At 37.4% G+C, this 18,929-nt stretch overlaps 1 protein-coding gene across 1 annotated transcript; it reads right to left on the minus strand.

Annotated features, from left to right (window-relative positions):
* Positions 1 to 11,460: 11,460 nt before the first annotated feature.
* LOZ57_002323 (uncharacterized protein) lies at positions 11,461 to 11,862 on the minus strand (the record flags this gene model as incomplete). Its single annotated transcript, XM_049251398.1, has 2 exons — positions 11,461 to 11,614; positions 11,702 to 11,862. The coding sequence occupies 2 exons, from the start codon at positions 11,860 to 11,862 to the stop codon at positions 11,461 to 11,463; spliced, it is 315 nt and encodes a 104-aa protein (XP_049109698.1).
* Positions 11,863 to 18,929: the final 7,067 nt, after the last annotated feature.

Below are 18,929 nucleotides of genomic sequence, written 5' to 3' on the forward strand. Positions count from 1 at the left end.
GGGGTTTTTTGTGGTTGCTTGTTGATGTGTTTTCAGCACTAAGTTGCACTGACACTCTAGAATTTGCCAAGTTTCATGCACTTCTGGTGTCTAGGTTGTTCTGTTTCTTGCTGACACAGACTTTAGATTGTTGATTTGGAGAGTGAGCTCCAGTGAATCTCTGATTTGCAGAATCTGATCTACTATGCTGGTAGATTGAGCATGGCCATCTTCACTGAGTGTTCAGATCTTTAGCACAAGATGCAACATCTGGCCACTTCTGCCACAAGACAGCACAGTGAGTGTGTGCATGTGACTGTCTTGATTGACATTGAAAGACATTGAGTCTGTGAAGCTGCTGTCACAGTCAACATCAGATGTAAGACTGCCATCTGTGAATGGGTTCTGTTGACAGCAAGAGCTCACATGTCTGCACTGCCTCTGCCTGTGATCACCTCCAGCACCCCTCTGTGTTTGCAGGGGGGTAGAGCCAGAGAAGAGAAAGAAGAGAAAAAGCAGATTGAGTTGATGCAGACATGTTTGAAATGTTGTCTTGCTTGTTGTGCTCATCATCTTGTCTGCCAAGCTGCTTGTGCCATCACTGCCCATCATGCTGTCTGTCATGCTGCCTGCATCATCACTCATGATGAGCAGGAGATCTCTGACTCTCAGAAAGATTGAGCTTCAGCTCAAAAAAGAGTTATTTTTTGCATGCTTTGGTGCTTTTTTTCTGTACCTAGTTTCTTAAGTCCATGTAGTGGCCATCTTCAGGCATTTAATCAATGAAGAAGTTTTCTGTTACACTTCTTTTTCTTTTCTTCATTGAATAACAAGAATAAAAGTCTTTGGAAGTTCTGTTTTTCATATTTCTTATGCAACATGGAGTGCTTTCTTGTGTTTTTTGCAGCAATTATGCTGTTTTTCTTCCCTGTCAGTGCTTTTTTGGGCATTCTTCTTTGGATGTTTCTTGTTGTTCAAAGAAGTCTAGTGCTTCTGTATTCTGGACATGCTCTTCTGGTTCCCAGATGTCATTTTCTGGTACCCATTCTTTCCAATGGACTAGATATTCAATTTTGTTTTTGTGTATCTGTTTGTCCAGGATATCTTCTACTTGATATTCTTCATGACCATCCATCAGTTCTGGACCTGATGGTGGTAATTTATTTTCCCTTTTATTGTATTTCTCTAGCATGGAAATATGAAATACCAGGTGAATACTTCTGAATGAGGGTGGTAATTGAAGCTTATAGAATTGTTTCCCCCATTTTTCAATGATTTCAAATGGTCCTATATACTTATGGTCCAGTTTTCAGGCTGGACAAAGCATGCTTAAGTTTTTTGCATTGAGGAGTACCCATTCTTCTACATTGAATACTTGTGATATGTGCTTTGAATCATAATACTTTTTCTGCGCTTCATGGGCAACATGGAGTGTTTTTTCAAGATGGTTGTGCATCTTTTGCAATGATTCTGCCCTTTCTGCAGCTTTTGGAGCCATGTGTTCCAATGGTTTGTCCACATTTATATGTAACTCTGGTCTATACTCCATTAATGCAACTGCTGGTATTTCTCCCATTGAGCTATGCTTCAATTGGTTGTATGTGTGTTGAGCCATAGGTAGTCATTGCACCCAATCATCTTGGTGATAATTAATAAACCCTCATAAGTAATGTTCCAGGGTTTGGTTTTGTCTTTCTGTTTGACCATCTGTTTGAGGATGGTAAGTGGTGCTTAATCTTTGTTTTGCACCAAAGTAGAAGCATAGGGTTGACCAATAATTGCTTGTAAATAGGGATCCTCTATCAGAAATCAGATTCTTGGGTGTATCATAGATAGTAAAGATGTGCTCATAGCATAGTTCTGCTAAGCCTTCTGCGTTGATGTCTTTTCTACATGGTAGATATAGGGTGAATTTTGTATAGATGTCCACTATTACTAGAATGGCATTAAAGATATTGTCTCTCCAATTGGAGGGGGGTAACTCTGTGATGAAGTTCATTGAGATTGACTTCATGAGTTGTGAAGGCATTGAAATAGTTTCTAATTCCCCATGTGTTTTATGTCTTCTGGATTTGATTCTCTGGCAGATATCACATGTCTTGACATAATCCACTACATTCTTGGTAAGTCCATGCCAATAGTACTTATCTTGAATGGCTTCAATGATATGTTTCATTCCAAAGTGACCCCTCTGTGGGTCATCATGATTTGAGCATATAATCTCATTAATTAATGCTGATTGGCTAGGTACATATGCCCTATTATTTGCCTGTAGCACATTGTCTTTGGAAATTGTTCATGTTACATCTTCAGCCATGAAGACATCTTTCTTCTCCACCTCTCTTCTTTGAGTGGACACAAATGTGTCCAGCCCTTGGAGCTGCAGCAATAGAGAGATTAAGAATTCAGACATTTCAGTGTAGACTGTCTCAGACTTCATGACAGCATTAATCATGAGTCTTGACATAAGGATTGATCCTCTAACATCTTCTGGTGATGTTATTGTCTGTATTGAGTGCAACACAAGGGAAGAATTTGTGCCAACATCTGTGTTTTTATTTGTTTCTTGCACTTTTAGTGTTTGATCATGCACTCTGATGCAGTTTACTATAGGAGCCAACTGTTTGTTGTCCTCTAGATTCCATTCTAGTTGAATGCCATGCCTGATCTTCTGTTGCAGAGTAGGTAGAAGAGTCTCACCATGGTAGATGTCTTTGTAATCTGATTGATGACTTGGTGCATCTGCTGGGTTTAATTTACCCAGGTGGTGCAGTAATATGAAGTCATATGTGCTAAGTGCTTCTGCCCATCTTGTCTGATGTCTGTTTAAGCTCTTGGTCATCATAAAGAACTGTAGATTGGCATGATGAGACAAGACATGTACTGATTCCTGGCTTCTCTTCAGATAGTGTCTCCAGTGTTTGAATGCAGCTACTATAGCTAAAAGTTCTTTGTCATGAGTATCATAGTGGGTTTCTGTGTCAATTAGCTTTCTACTTCAGAAGGCAACTGGATGCCATAGCCCATCTTCTTGAAGTTGTGTAAGAATAGCTGCTACTGCATAATCAGACACATCTAGTTCTAACTGAATGCACTGCCAGTTGTCAAAGTGTGCTAGGCAAGATGCTGAGGTAAAGCTTCTTTTTAGTTCTTCAAATGCATGTTGAGCATCTTTTGTCCAGTCAAAGTTGTGCTGTTTCTCCTTTGTATCCTCTTTGGTGAGCTCAAAGAGTGCATTTGCTATGTGTGAATAGACATGAATAAAGCAGCAATAGAAATTTGCAAACTCAAGAAAGAATTGAACTTCCTTAATGCTTTTGGGAGTTGGCCAGTCTAGAATGGTTAACACTCTATTCATTTCCATTGAAATACTCTTGGGTTCTATGACAAATCCCAAGAAGAAGACTTTTTCCATTGCAAACTCACATTTGAATTGTTTGACAAACAGTACTGCACACTTCAAGCACTCTAATACCATACATGTGTGCGCCTTATGTTCTTCCATGCTATTTGAATATATAAGAATGTCATTCAGATAGACTACACAGCACACATCTAGTAAATCTGCAAGAGCTTCATTTATGTAAGCTTGGAAAGTGGCAGATGCATTGATAAGACCAAAAGGCATTACTCTATATTCATAATGGCCATAATGGGTGTGGAATGTGGTCTTCCACCTATCAGTTTTGTGTATTGAGATACAATGGTAAGCATCTCTGAGATCAAGTTTTGTGTAGATTTTAGCATCAGACAATCTGTCTAACATTTTGCTAACTAATGATAATGGATATCTATTCTTTAGTGTAATGTGATTAAGATCTCTATAGTCTACACAGAGTCTGAGACCTCCATTCTTCTTTGATGCAAAGAGTATAGATGCCCCAGCTGAACTCTTTGAGAATTGAATTCATTTCTTCTTCAGTGCATCAGTTATGTATTTCCAGAGTACTGCAAGCTCTGTTTCTGACAGATTATAGATTGACATGAATGGTGGTTTCTTCTCTTCCTTCAGGTCTATGGCATGTTCAGCATTTGGTGGTCTGGACAGATTGGCAGCATTTTCTTCAGAGAAGATGTGCGCATATGGTGTAACATAGTCAGGCAATGCCAACATGGAATTCACAATGTTTGCACCATTAATTGCAATGTCAGCATTATCTTTGGAGAAACTTTGCACAAGTGACATAATGTAGTTGGAAGATTCTGATGTGATGTCCACAACATTTGTGCTGTAGAGTGTGCTGGTACCTCAATCATTGTCTGTGGTAAGAAGTTCATCAATCAAGATCATATAAGTTTGAGTCTCTGTGATAACTTCCACCATAGCTTCTTCAGCCAAGATAATCTCTGGTTCTTGGAGATCTTCAGAGATGTTTTGCCAATATGTCCAGTTGTTCTTCTGCCAGTTAACCAGTGGATTGATTTCTTTGAGCCAAGGGTAGCCTAAGATCATATTGTAATTGATTAGATCAACACTTTCAAACTCTTGACTCACTGACTGCATAACCTCATTACTGTTGGTTGCACTGACAGCAAGGTGATGGATTCCATAGATGTGTACCTTGTGTCCATCAATTGCTTTGGCTAGCTTGGGGGGTTTTCTGTCATTAATCAGTTCTTTTGATTTGACTCAGTATCAGTCAATGAAGTTTGCTTCTGCTCCCAAGTTCACTAAGATCAGAACTGTTTCTTCCCCTGTTGCTGATTGGATCTGTACTGTGATCAGAAAAGACATAAGGCTTTGCCACTTCTTGTGTAAATCTAGAGCCATTGCAGCATTAATGAACTCTTTTATTTGTTTTTTGACATGGTGCCCATCAATTTCTGTTTCTTCAGAACCAAGCAATCTTTGGTTGCATGCCCTTTTCACTTGTGGAAAGTACAATATGGTACCAATTTGTTATCAAACTTGTGCTTTCCACTGCTTTTGTCTGCCAAGAAATTATCATACCCTGAGTTTTGGCCTGTTTTATTGTTCCATGGCTTGCTCTTTTTCTTCTCTTTGTAGTAGGTTTTCTTACTACCTTTCTGGTGGAAGAAGAATGAAGGAAATGTTTTGGGCTTTGGTTTCTTGTACTTTTCTGAGATGTTCCTCTCTGCAGTGGCAAGTCTTTGTATCAGTGTGTTATAGTCAAGTGCATCAAAGTTATCTGCATACTTGTCATATTCAGCACATACTTCACTGAGCATCTTTAAATAAAGATGTGACTTCCTCTGGTGTTCATCATATTTGTGTTTCAGTCTGCATTCTAGGGTCTCTAATTGCATGACAAAGTCATGCACTTTTTGATTTTTCTTCTGCATCAGTGTCAGGTATTCACATTCTGCATCTCTAAGAGCACATTCTGGGTCCACAATTTGACATTTCAATCATGCTTTTAAGTCTTCCCATGAGGTTCTTTCCTCAGGGTCCTTAAAGTTATGTGACCACTTGGTCAATAGCTTTGGTTCAAAGTGTTGAATGGCTTCCAACATCTTGTGTTTATCATTGTTCTTGAAGTATTCCTCTTGGTAGAGATGGAAGACTTCAGAGGCAGTGATAAACTCTTCTAAATTCTTGAGAGTCCAGGCAATGAATCTTTTTTCCACTTTTCAGATTGAAGCATGCACAGAATCTATGTCTTTTGCACCTCTGTCACAGAAAGAGTTCTTCTGTTGTGTCTTCAGCACTGTTGCTTGTGCATCTGTTGTGTCTTTGATGTTCTCTGTGGTTAATTCTGGAGGAATCAGTTGCATTCTGAGTGTCAGATTGGAGAAAGGTGTAGGGGATATTGTTTCTTGATTCCATTCAGCTCTTTTCTTCAGTGGAGGATTGTTGGAGATTTCATTGTTCTTAATGAGATTTTCCAATCTTTGAATCTCTTGTTTTTTCTTGATGAGATTGAGCTTTGCCTCAAGCTTCATGATGATTTGATCTGCATCATGAAGAAGATCCTGAACTGTAATGTCTTTTTTCTGATTTGAAATGACAGCTTCTGGTGTCTGTTCTCTTGAAGTTGCTTCCTCTGGGGTGTCAACATCCATTGACTCACTGAGAGCATCAATTGAGTGTTCAACTTGCACTACTGATGCTTCTTAATTACTCATTGGAGAAGTTTCAGCTATAGTCTCTGATGCTATAGTCTGGCTCATCTGTTCTCTCTGGAAGACAGTGATAGAGACTTCAATCTGTGGATTGTTGTCAGAGTCCACATCTGTTTGTCTCTTTCTGTTTCCACTTCTGGTTCCAGCCATAGTATCTAATTGTATCTAACAGCATGGAATTGCATTTGTTGTTGCATAAAATGTGTTGATATTGGGGAGGTAGGATAGGAAGAAGTTTTCTAACAGAGTAGCTTGATGGACCATCTCATGTTTTTAGCAATGAGAACTGTAAGGTGGCAGCCTATAAGATAGGTGCTAAAGAACAATGTATCAAGTCTACAGTGTAAGAAAGGTAACTAAGTTGCACTTATAGTATCAAAGTAGTATTGCTATATGTGCAGTAAGAGAAGAACTCATCACTGACCTTCTGTGGAAGAAGGCCAGCATGGCTTTAAGTACTAGTGAGGTTAGGGCTATGCTAACTAATAAGGTACTAGCTCTTAGGGCAGGCCTAGCCTACAGTGAGCATGACAATCAATAACATCTGCTCAGTGAGAAGACATCATTTCATCATCTTGAAGAACTTGTTCTTCATAGCTTTGATGTCCATATAACAGCAATGTTTTTGCAACTGATCAGAGACACTCACACTGTGCTGAATACTACAGACTCTGATGCAGTGTGAGCAGTGATTTCAGATCTGCAGATCAGTGAGTTTGATGATCTAATCAGTCATATATACTTCATGGCATTTGCACTGAAGTCAGTATGTCAATCTGACAAGTTGATGAAGAGAATGAAAGATCACAGTGCACATCACTCAAAAATTAATTTCAAGATTCAACTCAATGTTCAGAGCTCTGATGTGCCATAACTGTCTGATGAGAATTGTGCAGATGTTACCATGACAGTTCATACACAGTTTCTTCATCTTATTAAAATCTATAAGCTGATCAAGACTGACACTAAACATGAAAATGTTGGGTTGCTGTTCTGAAAAGTTGAGCAGTCTATTTTGCATTTTGCCTGACAACATCACTTCAATTATGCAGTTGAGATGTTGTATTTCTGATGACTGACAAACTTTTCTACACATGATCAGCTGCTTCAAGATACTGTTCTGACTAACAGTCTCATCACTGTACATCAGAGCACTGAACATTTCATGAAGACTGATAAACTCAATGAGCTGCTCAATCTGAAGTTGAAGAAATTACTGTGATCTTGAAGAACATCAACATTTAAGATTCAGAAGCTTTTTTGAAAGTCTATCTATACTTTAAAATATACACATCAGCTTTGTCAGACAGTTGAGCAAGCTTATGAGAAGTATACTGATGTGAAACATATTAAAAAGTCTGTCAGTGGAGATATCTGCAGTCTTGCTTCTCTAATATTGAAGCAGTTATGTGTTAGTGTAGAGAGTAATCTCAGATTCTTATCTGATATGAAGCCATCTGAAGTCTTTCAAAATCTATCCTTCCATGTAGCCACTGTCAACATGTATATTGCAAAGATTTTGGAGACTGGTGGGGTGGATGTTGGTGAAGAGAACAATAAAGATTTGAGTGAAGTTGATTCATGTAGAGAAGATGCTGTTGAGATTGATTACTCAATTAATTACCTTCTGTGATCAAAAATCTAACAATCTTGATACTTAGGGGAGTGGATCTGATCAGATTTTATGTATGAGTGTTTCTACATAGATTATACTTGTATATAGTGAAATTGGTCATTTTCATTGCTATGTACATATTCTATTTACATACATGAGATTGCCAGACATCTGACCCAGCAACAGAGTAATTCTGTCACAACATCATTCAAAATGATATATCCCAGACAAGTTATCAATTAAGGTGGATACCATGTTGGTTAATGTAGCCAGTTGATTTTCAAGCTGTGTGAGATGTGCATTAACCTCCAACAAATCTCTGTTCTCTGTCAGTTGCATGGAGTCAAACATTTGAGCAAGCCTCTCTGTGAATCATGCAAGATTGAATTGGTCTTGATTATTGATTCCACAACAGGTCTCTGCTGCAGGGGGATTCTGTTGCTGGTCAGAGTGGATATTTTTTGAGATGTGAGAGCCATAAATCTGGTGACTCTTTTTTCAGAGTGAAGATTCTTCACTTTTGGATGTGCCATGTTTGTTAGCAGGGCTGTCTGTAAACTCACATTTGATTGCATTCATCTGGCAGTGGGAATAAGTACTGTCCAGATGTTTCTCATTTTTGCACACTGACAGTTTGTAGACCCTGCACTGCCAATCATCATGTTTGTTGCAGTATGTACATGCTGATATCTGCTCAATACCATCCATGCCTTGAATTCTGTTGATGTGATATAGCATATCAATGATTTTTGGGGGTATTTCATTTCAAGTGGACTCATCATGAGAAGTATACCACTGGCCCTTTGTAATTTGATCCCATGTTATTTTGGGATTTGTCAAAGTTCATTTAACTGGCACATTGGCCAGATTGCCTTCTTTCAGATTTGAAAATTTTAATTGAAGTATTCAATTGGAAGATGGTGTTGCTGGCAATATGTCAACTATGGTTCAACTGTCAGTACATACAATGTTTCATCACTGAGCAGACAACTTATCAGCTTGTTCTGTGATAGTGAGTCTTTTAGAAGCATCAGTCTGTTCTATGCCACATCTGTTTTGATTATCTGCATCAGAGTAAATAGAAGCAGACTTGTGGTCAGAGATGTTGAGTATATCTGAAATGTTGTTGGTCAGATAATTGATCAGAAGTTGCTTCTGGGCAGCATCTGCAGAGAAAGTTGCAGATTCATCACAAAACATATCAACATCACCAGAGTTCAGTCAAGCATTGAATTCAGACTCAGATTGAGTGGTGAGCATATTGCTGCAATCAGATTTAGACACACCATGGAAATGATCTGTGTCTTGATTAGGATATTTTTTCAAGAGAGCTGGATTGATGCCATTATTGGGGGTGTCATGTTCAGTAAGACTTGCCAAATAATCAAGAGACTGACAAGCAGTAAGATACTTATCAGTTAAGAGGAAATCTGAAGAGTCTCTTGATCTTATATGATTTCAAATTGAGATATAGCCAGAATCTGACATCTGAGCTTCTGAATGGAGTGAAATTTCATCAGATTTGAGCAATTTAGCTTCTGAGAGTGAGGATGTATTGTGAGCAGAGAGGGCAGACATTGCAATTTTTGAATGATATTAATTCAAAAAAGATTAATCTAAATGGGTGTATCAAAAAGAATCATGTGAACAAATTGGCAGGAGAGAGAGCAGATGAGTGGGTGTTGAGTCAGCATGAACAGTTGGCCTGATAGATAAGAGAAGATGAAGAGGGGATAGAGGCTGAAGTTGTTGATATCTGACATGTGTTGAATGTGTTGTGGGTCAGGTGATTTTGCCAGATATGACTGTTGCCAGATAGTTTGCCAGAGATAAGTGAATATACACATATATGTGCTACAAAACAACATGATATCCTTAATTACAGTCTACTGTACAGACAGAGTTGTTGATCTGAGGACCAACTGGTCAGAATGACTCTCAGAACTATATCAGAAGTTGAGAGAATGAAAGAGAACATGAAAATGATATATGAATACATATATGGACATCTGAAGTTGTTCAGAAATGTCAACAGAACTTGGTTGTTTCTGGACAGAATCTTGTCTGATGAGTGTGGCTCATGCACAAGTTCATATAAGAAGAGATAGAGGATCTGCTCAGTTGAATATGATTTTATATTGTACTCAGTGAAAAAATAAATATCACACTCCACTCTGATAACATGAATCTGATGTGGAACCTGGTCACTGGAGGTAAGTGGGTGAACTACATCATCCAGATATCTAAGAACATGCTTGCCAGATGAAAGAGTGGAAGAGGGATTGGAGAAACAGTTATGATGACAGTTTGCTGTTGAGAATATATCTTTGGTACTGAGTTATTATTGAATGAACATTTGTCAAGCTGAGTTTAGAGCTCTCATATGTGAATAGCCATTATCTGTCAGATTATCAGATTTCAAGACCTCTCTCTTTGAAAACCATGTTTCCCATCAAAATGGTGTCTGGAGAACTGATCATCTGTCCAGATCAATAAGTCATCTATGATATGACTATGACAAAAGATACAATTTCAATTATTTGACATTAAACTGATGAGATCTCTGTTTTATAAATCCACAAATGTGTTTCTTGGCTGATGATCAAAGTTCTGGCCAACTGGGTATATGCTTTATATACATACTGGCCAGAAAATAATGAGATCTATATAATACTTTCACTGATCAATGTACAGATCCACACAACTTAAGAAACAGTTGCTCAATTCTTCATCTATTTCCATTTCTTCACTCTGGAACTGAGCCTCTTGTTTGGATTCCAAGCCTTCCAGATGTGGGCATTGACAGATGAGTTAGCCAGAGATGTTTATGAATCAGAGTTGGACAGTTGATCAGATATATGCTGAAAGTGACTATCTGTACTGAATGATGGATCAGATATTATATGAGAATCTATCAGAGATGCTGATTGAATACTACATCAGAGAGTTGATACAGATGTTGAGAGTAATATGAGTGTCATTGAGTTTCTGAATATGCTGAACTGAAAATATGACAATTGAACTGAAGCAGAAATCTGACAATATGGATGGATCTCAACAGTAGCATGCTGACTGTCAGACAATAGCACATTTGATTGAATTTCTGAAGCAAAGAACTGACTATTCAGAACAAGAACATCTGTCTGAATCATTGAAACAAACTGACTATCTGACATCAGTATGTCTGTCCAATCATCATTGAGATTCTGACTAACTGACAGTTTCAATTCATTTCTTGACATGCAGTTACAAAGACAAGACTTTGAGATTCTTAGAGTTTGATTGATCCAGACTGTCAGAGCCCAAACAGTTCATATGAACTGAGTGACAGACTCTAATGCAAGTCTGCTCAACTCTCTGATAAACTTCTTACTGTCTGAGCAAATAGACTTCCACTCAGTTCAATGAGAGAGCTGTTTCAACAACTGAGCTTTATTTGATATCAACTGATCTGAACATAAATCTATAAGTTCATCTTTTGACATCAGAATCAAATATGTGGACTTTCATGGCATCTCTTAATAATAGAAATCAATTCAAGAGTTCAATCAGATCTGCATTTGAAGAACAACATCATGATGACACTTAACTCTTGTTTTCTGAACAACAACAGAGAACTTGAATATATCCAGCAATTTAGAATCACACATGAAGCAGCACATAAAGTCTTGCTGATTAACTGTTGACTGTTCAAAGTGATTTAGAATGAGATGATGGAGACAGTCATGATCAGAATTGATCAGCTTGTACAGTACATCTTGAATATGATCTCATCTCTCAGTTCAGCTACTTTTAGTGCCACTGACAGACTTCATTTTCAGCTCAGATGATAATTGAGCATCTTTAACTGAATCATCTTCTACAAAGAGACTGTTCATACTGATCATCACTGATCTGACAATAATGACAGCCACACTGACAGCCACAGTCAAGAGACTAGAGATCTGTGAATTAGAATCAGAATTCAGTTCAAGAAGCTGTTCATACACTGATTTGATCTTGCTGTCATCTGAAACTCAAGACTCTTTATAATTCTTCTTGACTAACAACACAAATGTTCCAGACCAATCACTGGCCCAAGTAGTCTGATTCAATTGCTGCCATAGCATGTTGACTGACAGCTCAACAAACATATCATATTGAACACTGATCTCAATATCAGAAACATCTATGCTGTGTGCCATGATGTCTGACATGATCAGTATTCAGATTCAACTATCAGTCTTACAGAACTCCTTGTACAGACTGATCTTGTCATATTTCACCAGAATGATGTGGTATAATTTGATGGTGGAGTGAGCCAAAGTAGTGGAATACTCAAAGTGACTGATTAGCCATTCTCTGACCACATCAAGAATGCTCTCCAGAACATTCTTTTTTGTCATAAAGACTATGATTTTAGAGATTCTATCTGGTGTTGGCTCATGATTCTGAACTGATGATTCAACAGTTGTGGCAGTGGCTTTATCAGAAGTCTGTTTAATTATGAAGAAAAGTGACTCAAAAGTATTGAACTTTCTACATTCAATATAACTGACCAGAATAGCTATCTCAGGCCAATTCACATCAGTACAGATAATATCATAACTCAAGTGCAATGAAATAGAGTTGAACACAGCTTTCATGATGATCTGATCACATGTGGCAGTGATTTCAGCTCATGGCATCTGGCTCAGTAATGTTTTGATTATATAGAGACATGAAAATGAACATTAGAACTTCTGCCCCCAATCTGACATCAGATGCAACTCATCTATGATCATGACAGCCAAATGATTTTGAAAAACAGAATCTTTGAGAATTGACTGCAGCTTTGAACCAATCAGCAACTTAGAACTTATGTACAGATGAGTATATAAATTCTGCAGCAATTCTGATGCCAGATTTGACTGATCAATGTTATCATCATGTACATGCAGTGAGTGAGCTTCAGGCAGAGACTGCATCTTCTGAATCTGTTTGATCTCAATAATATTGAGAGAAAGCACACATATAATCATCTTTTCAGACAACAGAATTGAGAGAGTCTGAACAATCATACTTTTGTCAAATGAGATCTTTACAATGAGAAGAAGATCATTTCTTTGATAGAGAAGCACAGTGAGTGCATTTAACTGATGCTCTCTGAACTAATAATTAAAAACTGATCTGATGATACTGACTGCATGTGCACACCACTCTGTTTCATTCATGAAGATTGCCAATGAAATCTGACTCTTGTCATTATGAGCAGAATCTGTCTTCAGTGCTGGAAAGTCAGACAGTTGAGCAGATCTGAGTCATCTTAAATGAGCTCATCTCTTCTTTGCTGCTTTCTGCAAACTCTTGTGATGCAACATGTACTTCATTTTTCATCAACCCAGAGACAGATAGCACACCAGGCATAGAGCAGAAAATGAAAAAAAGAATGCATACTTTGATGAAGAAATCACTTATCTAGTTGACCAGAGAATTTGAACAATACTCAGCTGAAAGTGATGATGTTATAAGAATCAGACAAGACAGAGTTAAAAAGATTGTGTGAAAACAGACAACACAAAATCTCAACAACAAAGACTTGAATCAGTCTATAAAGAAGACAGATAAGCACTGAAAGATCACTGACTCAGAAGAAAGATGTGTTTATGTACATACTGCTTTTATAGAATAACTAGAGCTGATCAATCAGTATTTCCCAATTGAGTAATCAAATGAAAAAATCTGATGATGTGGAGCAGATTGAACAAGAAGCTCTACAGTAAATTTAAATGTGATTATAGATGGAGTCTATATAAAAAAACATTGTATCAAGTTCTTGAAGCAGCAAATTCAATGTGCATGGCTCTGGTTCAGTTTGCAATTCTTAAATTTATATGGCAATTTCTGACTTTCTGCAAAAAAGCTGAAAACTGGCTCAGACACTGTGCTGGTCAGGTTCTGGCTGAATTACCCAAATGGGTTAGTTCAAAACACTAAATTTGTGCTAAAGAACCTTAACAGCATGTGTCTGAGATGATGAGATAACATCTGAGCCTTATCTCATCATCTCAGATGTGTGCTGTTAAGGTTCTTTAGCGCGAATTTAGTGTTTTGAACTAACCCATTCAGGTAATTTGGCCAGAACCTGATCAGCACAGCATCTGAGCTGGTTTTCAGCTTTTTTGCAGAAAGTTGGAAATTGCCATACAAATTTGAGAATTGTAAACCAGATCAGAGTCACACACATTGAATTTGCTGCTTCAAGAACTTGATATGATGTTTTTTTATATAGACTTCATCTATAATTATGTTTAAATTTACTGTAGAGCTTCTTGTTCAATCTGCTCCACATCATCAGATTTTTTCATTTAATTATCTGATTGAAAAATACCAGTTGATCAGCTCTAGTTATTCTATAAGGACAGTATGTACATAAACACATCTTTTCTCTGAATCAGTGATCTTTCAGTGCTTATCTGCCTTCTTTGTAGACTGGTCTGAGTCTTTGTTGTTGAGATTTCATATTATCTATTTTCACACAATCTTTTTGATTCTGTCTTGTCTGATTCTTATAACATCATCACTTTCAGCTGAGTATTGTTTAAATTCTCTGATCAACTAGACAAGCAGTTTCTTCATCAAAGTACACATTCTTTTTTTCATTTTCTGCTCTATGTCTGATGTACTGTCTGCTTCTGGGTTGATGAAAAATGAAGTACACATTGCATCATAAGAGTTTGCAGAAAGCAGCAAAGAAGAGATGAACTTATCTAAGATGATTTAGATCTGCTCAACTGTCTGATCTCTCAGCACTGAAGACAGATTCTGCTCACAATGATGAGAGTTGAGTTCTGTTGACAATCTTCATGAATGAAACAGAGTGACATGCACATGCAGTCAGTATCATTGAGTCAGTTTTTGATTATCAGTTCAGAGAGTGTCAGTTGAATGCACTCACTGTGCTTCTCTATCAAAGAAATGATCTTCTTCTCATTGCAAAGATCTTGTTTGACAAAAGTATGATTGCCCAGACTCTTCTGATTCTGTTGTCTGAAAAGATGATTATATGTGTGCTTCCTCTCAATATTATCAGAATCAAACAGATTCAGAAGATGCAGTCTCTGCCTGAAGCTTATTCACTGCATGTACATAATGATAACATTAATCAGTCAAATCTGACATCAGAATTGCTGCAGAGTTTATATACTCATCTGTACATAAATTCTGAGTTGCTGATCAGTCCAAAGCTGCAGTCAATTCTCAAAGATTCTGTTTTTTAAAATTGTTTGACTGCTGTGATTGTAGATGAGTTGCATCTGATGTCAGATTGAGGGCAGAAGTTCTGACATTCATTTTCATGTCTCTATATGATCAAAGCACTGCTGAGCCAGATGTCATGGGCTGGAGTCACTGTCACATGTGATCAGACCATCATGAAAGCCATGTTGAACTCTATTTCATTGTGCTTGAATTATGATATTATCCATACTGATGTGAATTGGCCTGAGATAGCTATTCTGGTCAGTTATATTGAACATCAAAAGTTCAATACTTTTGAGTCACTTTTCTTCATAATTAAACAGATTTCTGGCAAAGCCACTGCCATGACTGTTGAATCATCAGTTCAGAACCATGAGCTGACACCAGATAGAATCTCTAAAATCATAGTCTTTATGATGAAAAAGAATGTTCTGGAGAGCACTCTTGATGTGATCAGAGAATGACTGGTCAGTCACTTTGAATATTCCACTACTCTGGCTCACTCCACCATCAAATTATACCATGTCAGTCTAATGAAATATGACAAGACCAGTCTGTATGAGAAGTTCTGTAAGACCAATAGTCAGATCTGAATACTGATCACATCAGACATCATGATGCACAGTGCAGATGTTTCTGATATTAAGATCAGTGTTTAATATGATATGTTTGTTGAGTTATCAGTCAACATGCTATGGCAGTGATTGAGTTGAGCTGCTTGGATCAGTGGTCAGTCTGGAACATTTGTGTTGTTAGTTGAGAAGAATTATAAAGAGTCTTGAATTTCAGATGACAGCAAGATCAAATCAGTGTACAAACAGCTTCTTGAACTGAATTCTGATTCTAATTCATAAATCTCTAGTCTCTTAATCATGGCTGCCAGTGTGGCTGCCACTGTTGTTGAGTCAGTGGCAATCAGTATGAACAGTCTCTTTGTAGAAGATGGCTCAGTTGAAGGTGCTCAATTATCATCTGAGCTGGAAATGAAGTCTGTCAGTGGCACTAAAAGTAGCTGAGCTGAGAGATGAGACTGTGTTCAAGATGTACTGTACAAACTGATTAATTCTGATCATGACTGTCTCTGTTGTCTCATTCTGAATCACTTTGAACAGTCAACAGTTGATCAGTGAGACTTCACATGCTGCTTCATGTGTGATTCTAAATTGCTGAATATATTCAAGTTCTCTGTTGTTGTTTGGAAAACAAGAGTTAAGCATCATCATGATGTTGTTCTTCAGATGCAGATCTGATTGAACTCTTGAATTGATTTCTATTATTAAGAGATGCCATGGAAGCCCACATATTTAATTCTGATGTCAAAAGATGAATTTATAGAATTGTGTTTGGGTCAGTTGATATCAAATGAAGCTCAGTTGTTGAAACAGCTTCTTCATTGAGCTGAGTGGAAGTCTATTCACCCAGACAGTGAGAAGTTTATCAGAGAGTTGAGCAGACTTACATCAGAGTCTGTCACTCAGTCTGTATGAGCTGTTCAGACTCTGACAGCCCAGATCAATCAAACTCTAAGAATTCTGAAGTCTTGTCTTCATAACTGCATGTCAAGAGATGAATTGAAACCATCAGTTAGTCAGAATCTCAATGATGATCAGACAGACATACTGATGTCAGATAGTCAGTTTATTTCAGTGATTCAGACAGATGTTTTTGTTCTGAATAGTCAGTTCTTTGCTCCAGAAATTCAATCAAATGTGCTGTTATCTGACAGTCAGCATGCTACTGTTGAGATCTGTCTGTATTGTCAGATTTCTGCTCTGATTCAATTATCATATTCTCAGTTCAGCATATTCAGAGACTCAATGACACTCATATTACTCTCAACATCTATGTCAATTTTCTGATGTAGTATTCAATCAGCATCTCTGATAGATTCTCATATAATATCTGATTCACCATTCAGTACAGATAGTCACTTTCAGCATATATCTGATCAACTGTCCAACTCTGATCCACAAACATCTCTGACTAACTTATCCATCAATGCCCACATCTGAAAGACTTGGGATTCAAACAAGAGGTCTGGTTCCAGAGTGAAGAAATGGAAACAGATGAGAGATTGAGCAACTGTTTCTTAAGTTGTGTGAATCTGTACATTGATCAGTGGAAGTATTATATAGATCTCATTATTTTCTGGCCAGTATGTATATAAAGCATATACCCAGTTGGCCAGAACTTTGGTCATCAGCCAAGAAACACATTTATGGATCTATAAAACAGAAATCTCATCAGTTTAATGTCAAATAATTGAAATTGTATCTTTTGCCATAGTTATATCATAGATGATCCATCAATCTGAACAGATGATTGGTCCTCCAGACATCATTTTGGTGAAAAACATGATTTTCAAAGAAGAGGGCCTTGGAATCTGATAATCTGACAGATAATGACTATTCATGTATGGAAGTTCTAAACTTGACTCAATAAACATTTGTTCAATAATAATTCAGTATCAGAGATATATTCTCAACAGCAAACCATCATTGTAACTGTTTCTTCAATCTTTCTCCCACTCTTCCATCTGGTGAGCATGTTCTTAGATACCTGAATGATGTAGTTCACTCACTTACCTCCAGTGATCAGATCCCACATCAGATTCATGTTATTGAAATGGAGTGTGATATTTATTTTTCCATCAGATACAATATAAAATCATATTCAACTGAGCAGATTCTCTATCTCTTCTTATATGAACTTATGCATGAGCCACATCTGCCAGACAAAATTCTGCCCAGAAATGACTGACTTCTGTTAACATTTCTGAATAACTTCAGGTGTTCATATATGTGTCCATATATCATTTTCATGTTCTCTTCCATTCTCTCAACTTCTGATATAGTTCCAAGAGTCATTCTGATCAGTTGATTCTCAGATCAACAACTCTGTCTGTACAGTAGACTGTAATTAAGAATATCATGTTGTTTTGTAGCACATATATGTATATATTCACTTATTTCTGGGAAACTGTCTGACAATGACCATATCTGACAAAATCATCTGATCCATAATACATTTAATGTGTGTCAGATATCAACAACTTCAGCTTCTATCTCTTCTTCATCTTCTCTTATCTACCAGGCCAATCATTCATGCTGATCTGACATCTACTTACTCACTCCCTCCTCTGCCTGTTTGTTTGTGTAATTCTTTTTGATACATCTGTTTAGATTAATCTTTTTTGAATTAATATCATCCAAAAATTGCAATGTCTGTCTTCTCTGCTCATGATATGTTCTTGCTCTCAGAAGCCAAATTGCTCAAATCTGATGAAATTTCACCCCATCCAGAAGCTCAGATGTCAGATTCTGACTATATTCCAATTCAAAATCACATAAGATCAAGAAACTCTTCAGATTTTCTCTCAATCAATGAGTATCTTACTGCCTGCTGATCCCTCAATTATTTGGCAAGTCTTACTGAATGTGACACCCTCAATAATGACATCAATCTGGCTCTCTTGGAAAAATATCCTAATCAAGACACAGACCATTTCTGTGGTGTGTCTGAATCTGATTGCAGTGATATGCTTGCCACTTGATCTGAGTCTGAATTCAATACTTGACTGAACTCTGATGATGTTGATATGTTTTGTGATGAATCTGCAACTTCTTCTGCAGATGCTGTCCAGAAGCAACTTCTGATCAATTATCTGATCAATGACATTCTGAATATACTCAATGTCTCTGACCATGAGCCTGCTCCTATTTATTCTGGTGCAGATAATCAAAACAGATGTGATGTAGAACAGACTGATGCTTCTAAAAGACTCACTATCACAGAACAAGCTGATAAGTTTTCTGCTCAGTGGTGAAACATTGTATGTACTGACAGTTGGACCATAGTTGACATATTGCCAGTGACATCATCTTCCAATTGAATACTTTGATTAAAATTTTCAAATCTGAAAGAAGGTGATCTGGTCAATGTGCCAGTTAAATGAACTTTGACAAATCCCAAAATAACATGGGATTAAATTACAAAGAGCCAGTGGTATACTTCTTATAATGAGTCTGCTTGG

Source organism: Ophidiomyces ophidiicola (assembly GCF_022830035.1).
Source record: "Ophidiomyces ophidiicola strain CBS 122913 chromosome Unknown scaffold_6, whole genome shotgun sequence".
NCBI lineage: Eukaryota > Fungi > Ascomycota > Eurotiomycetes > Onygenales > Onygenaceae > Ophidiomyces > Ophidiomyces ophidiicola.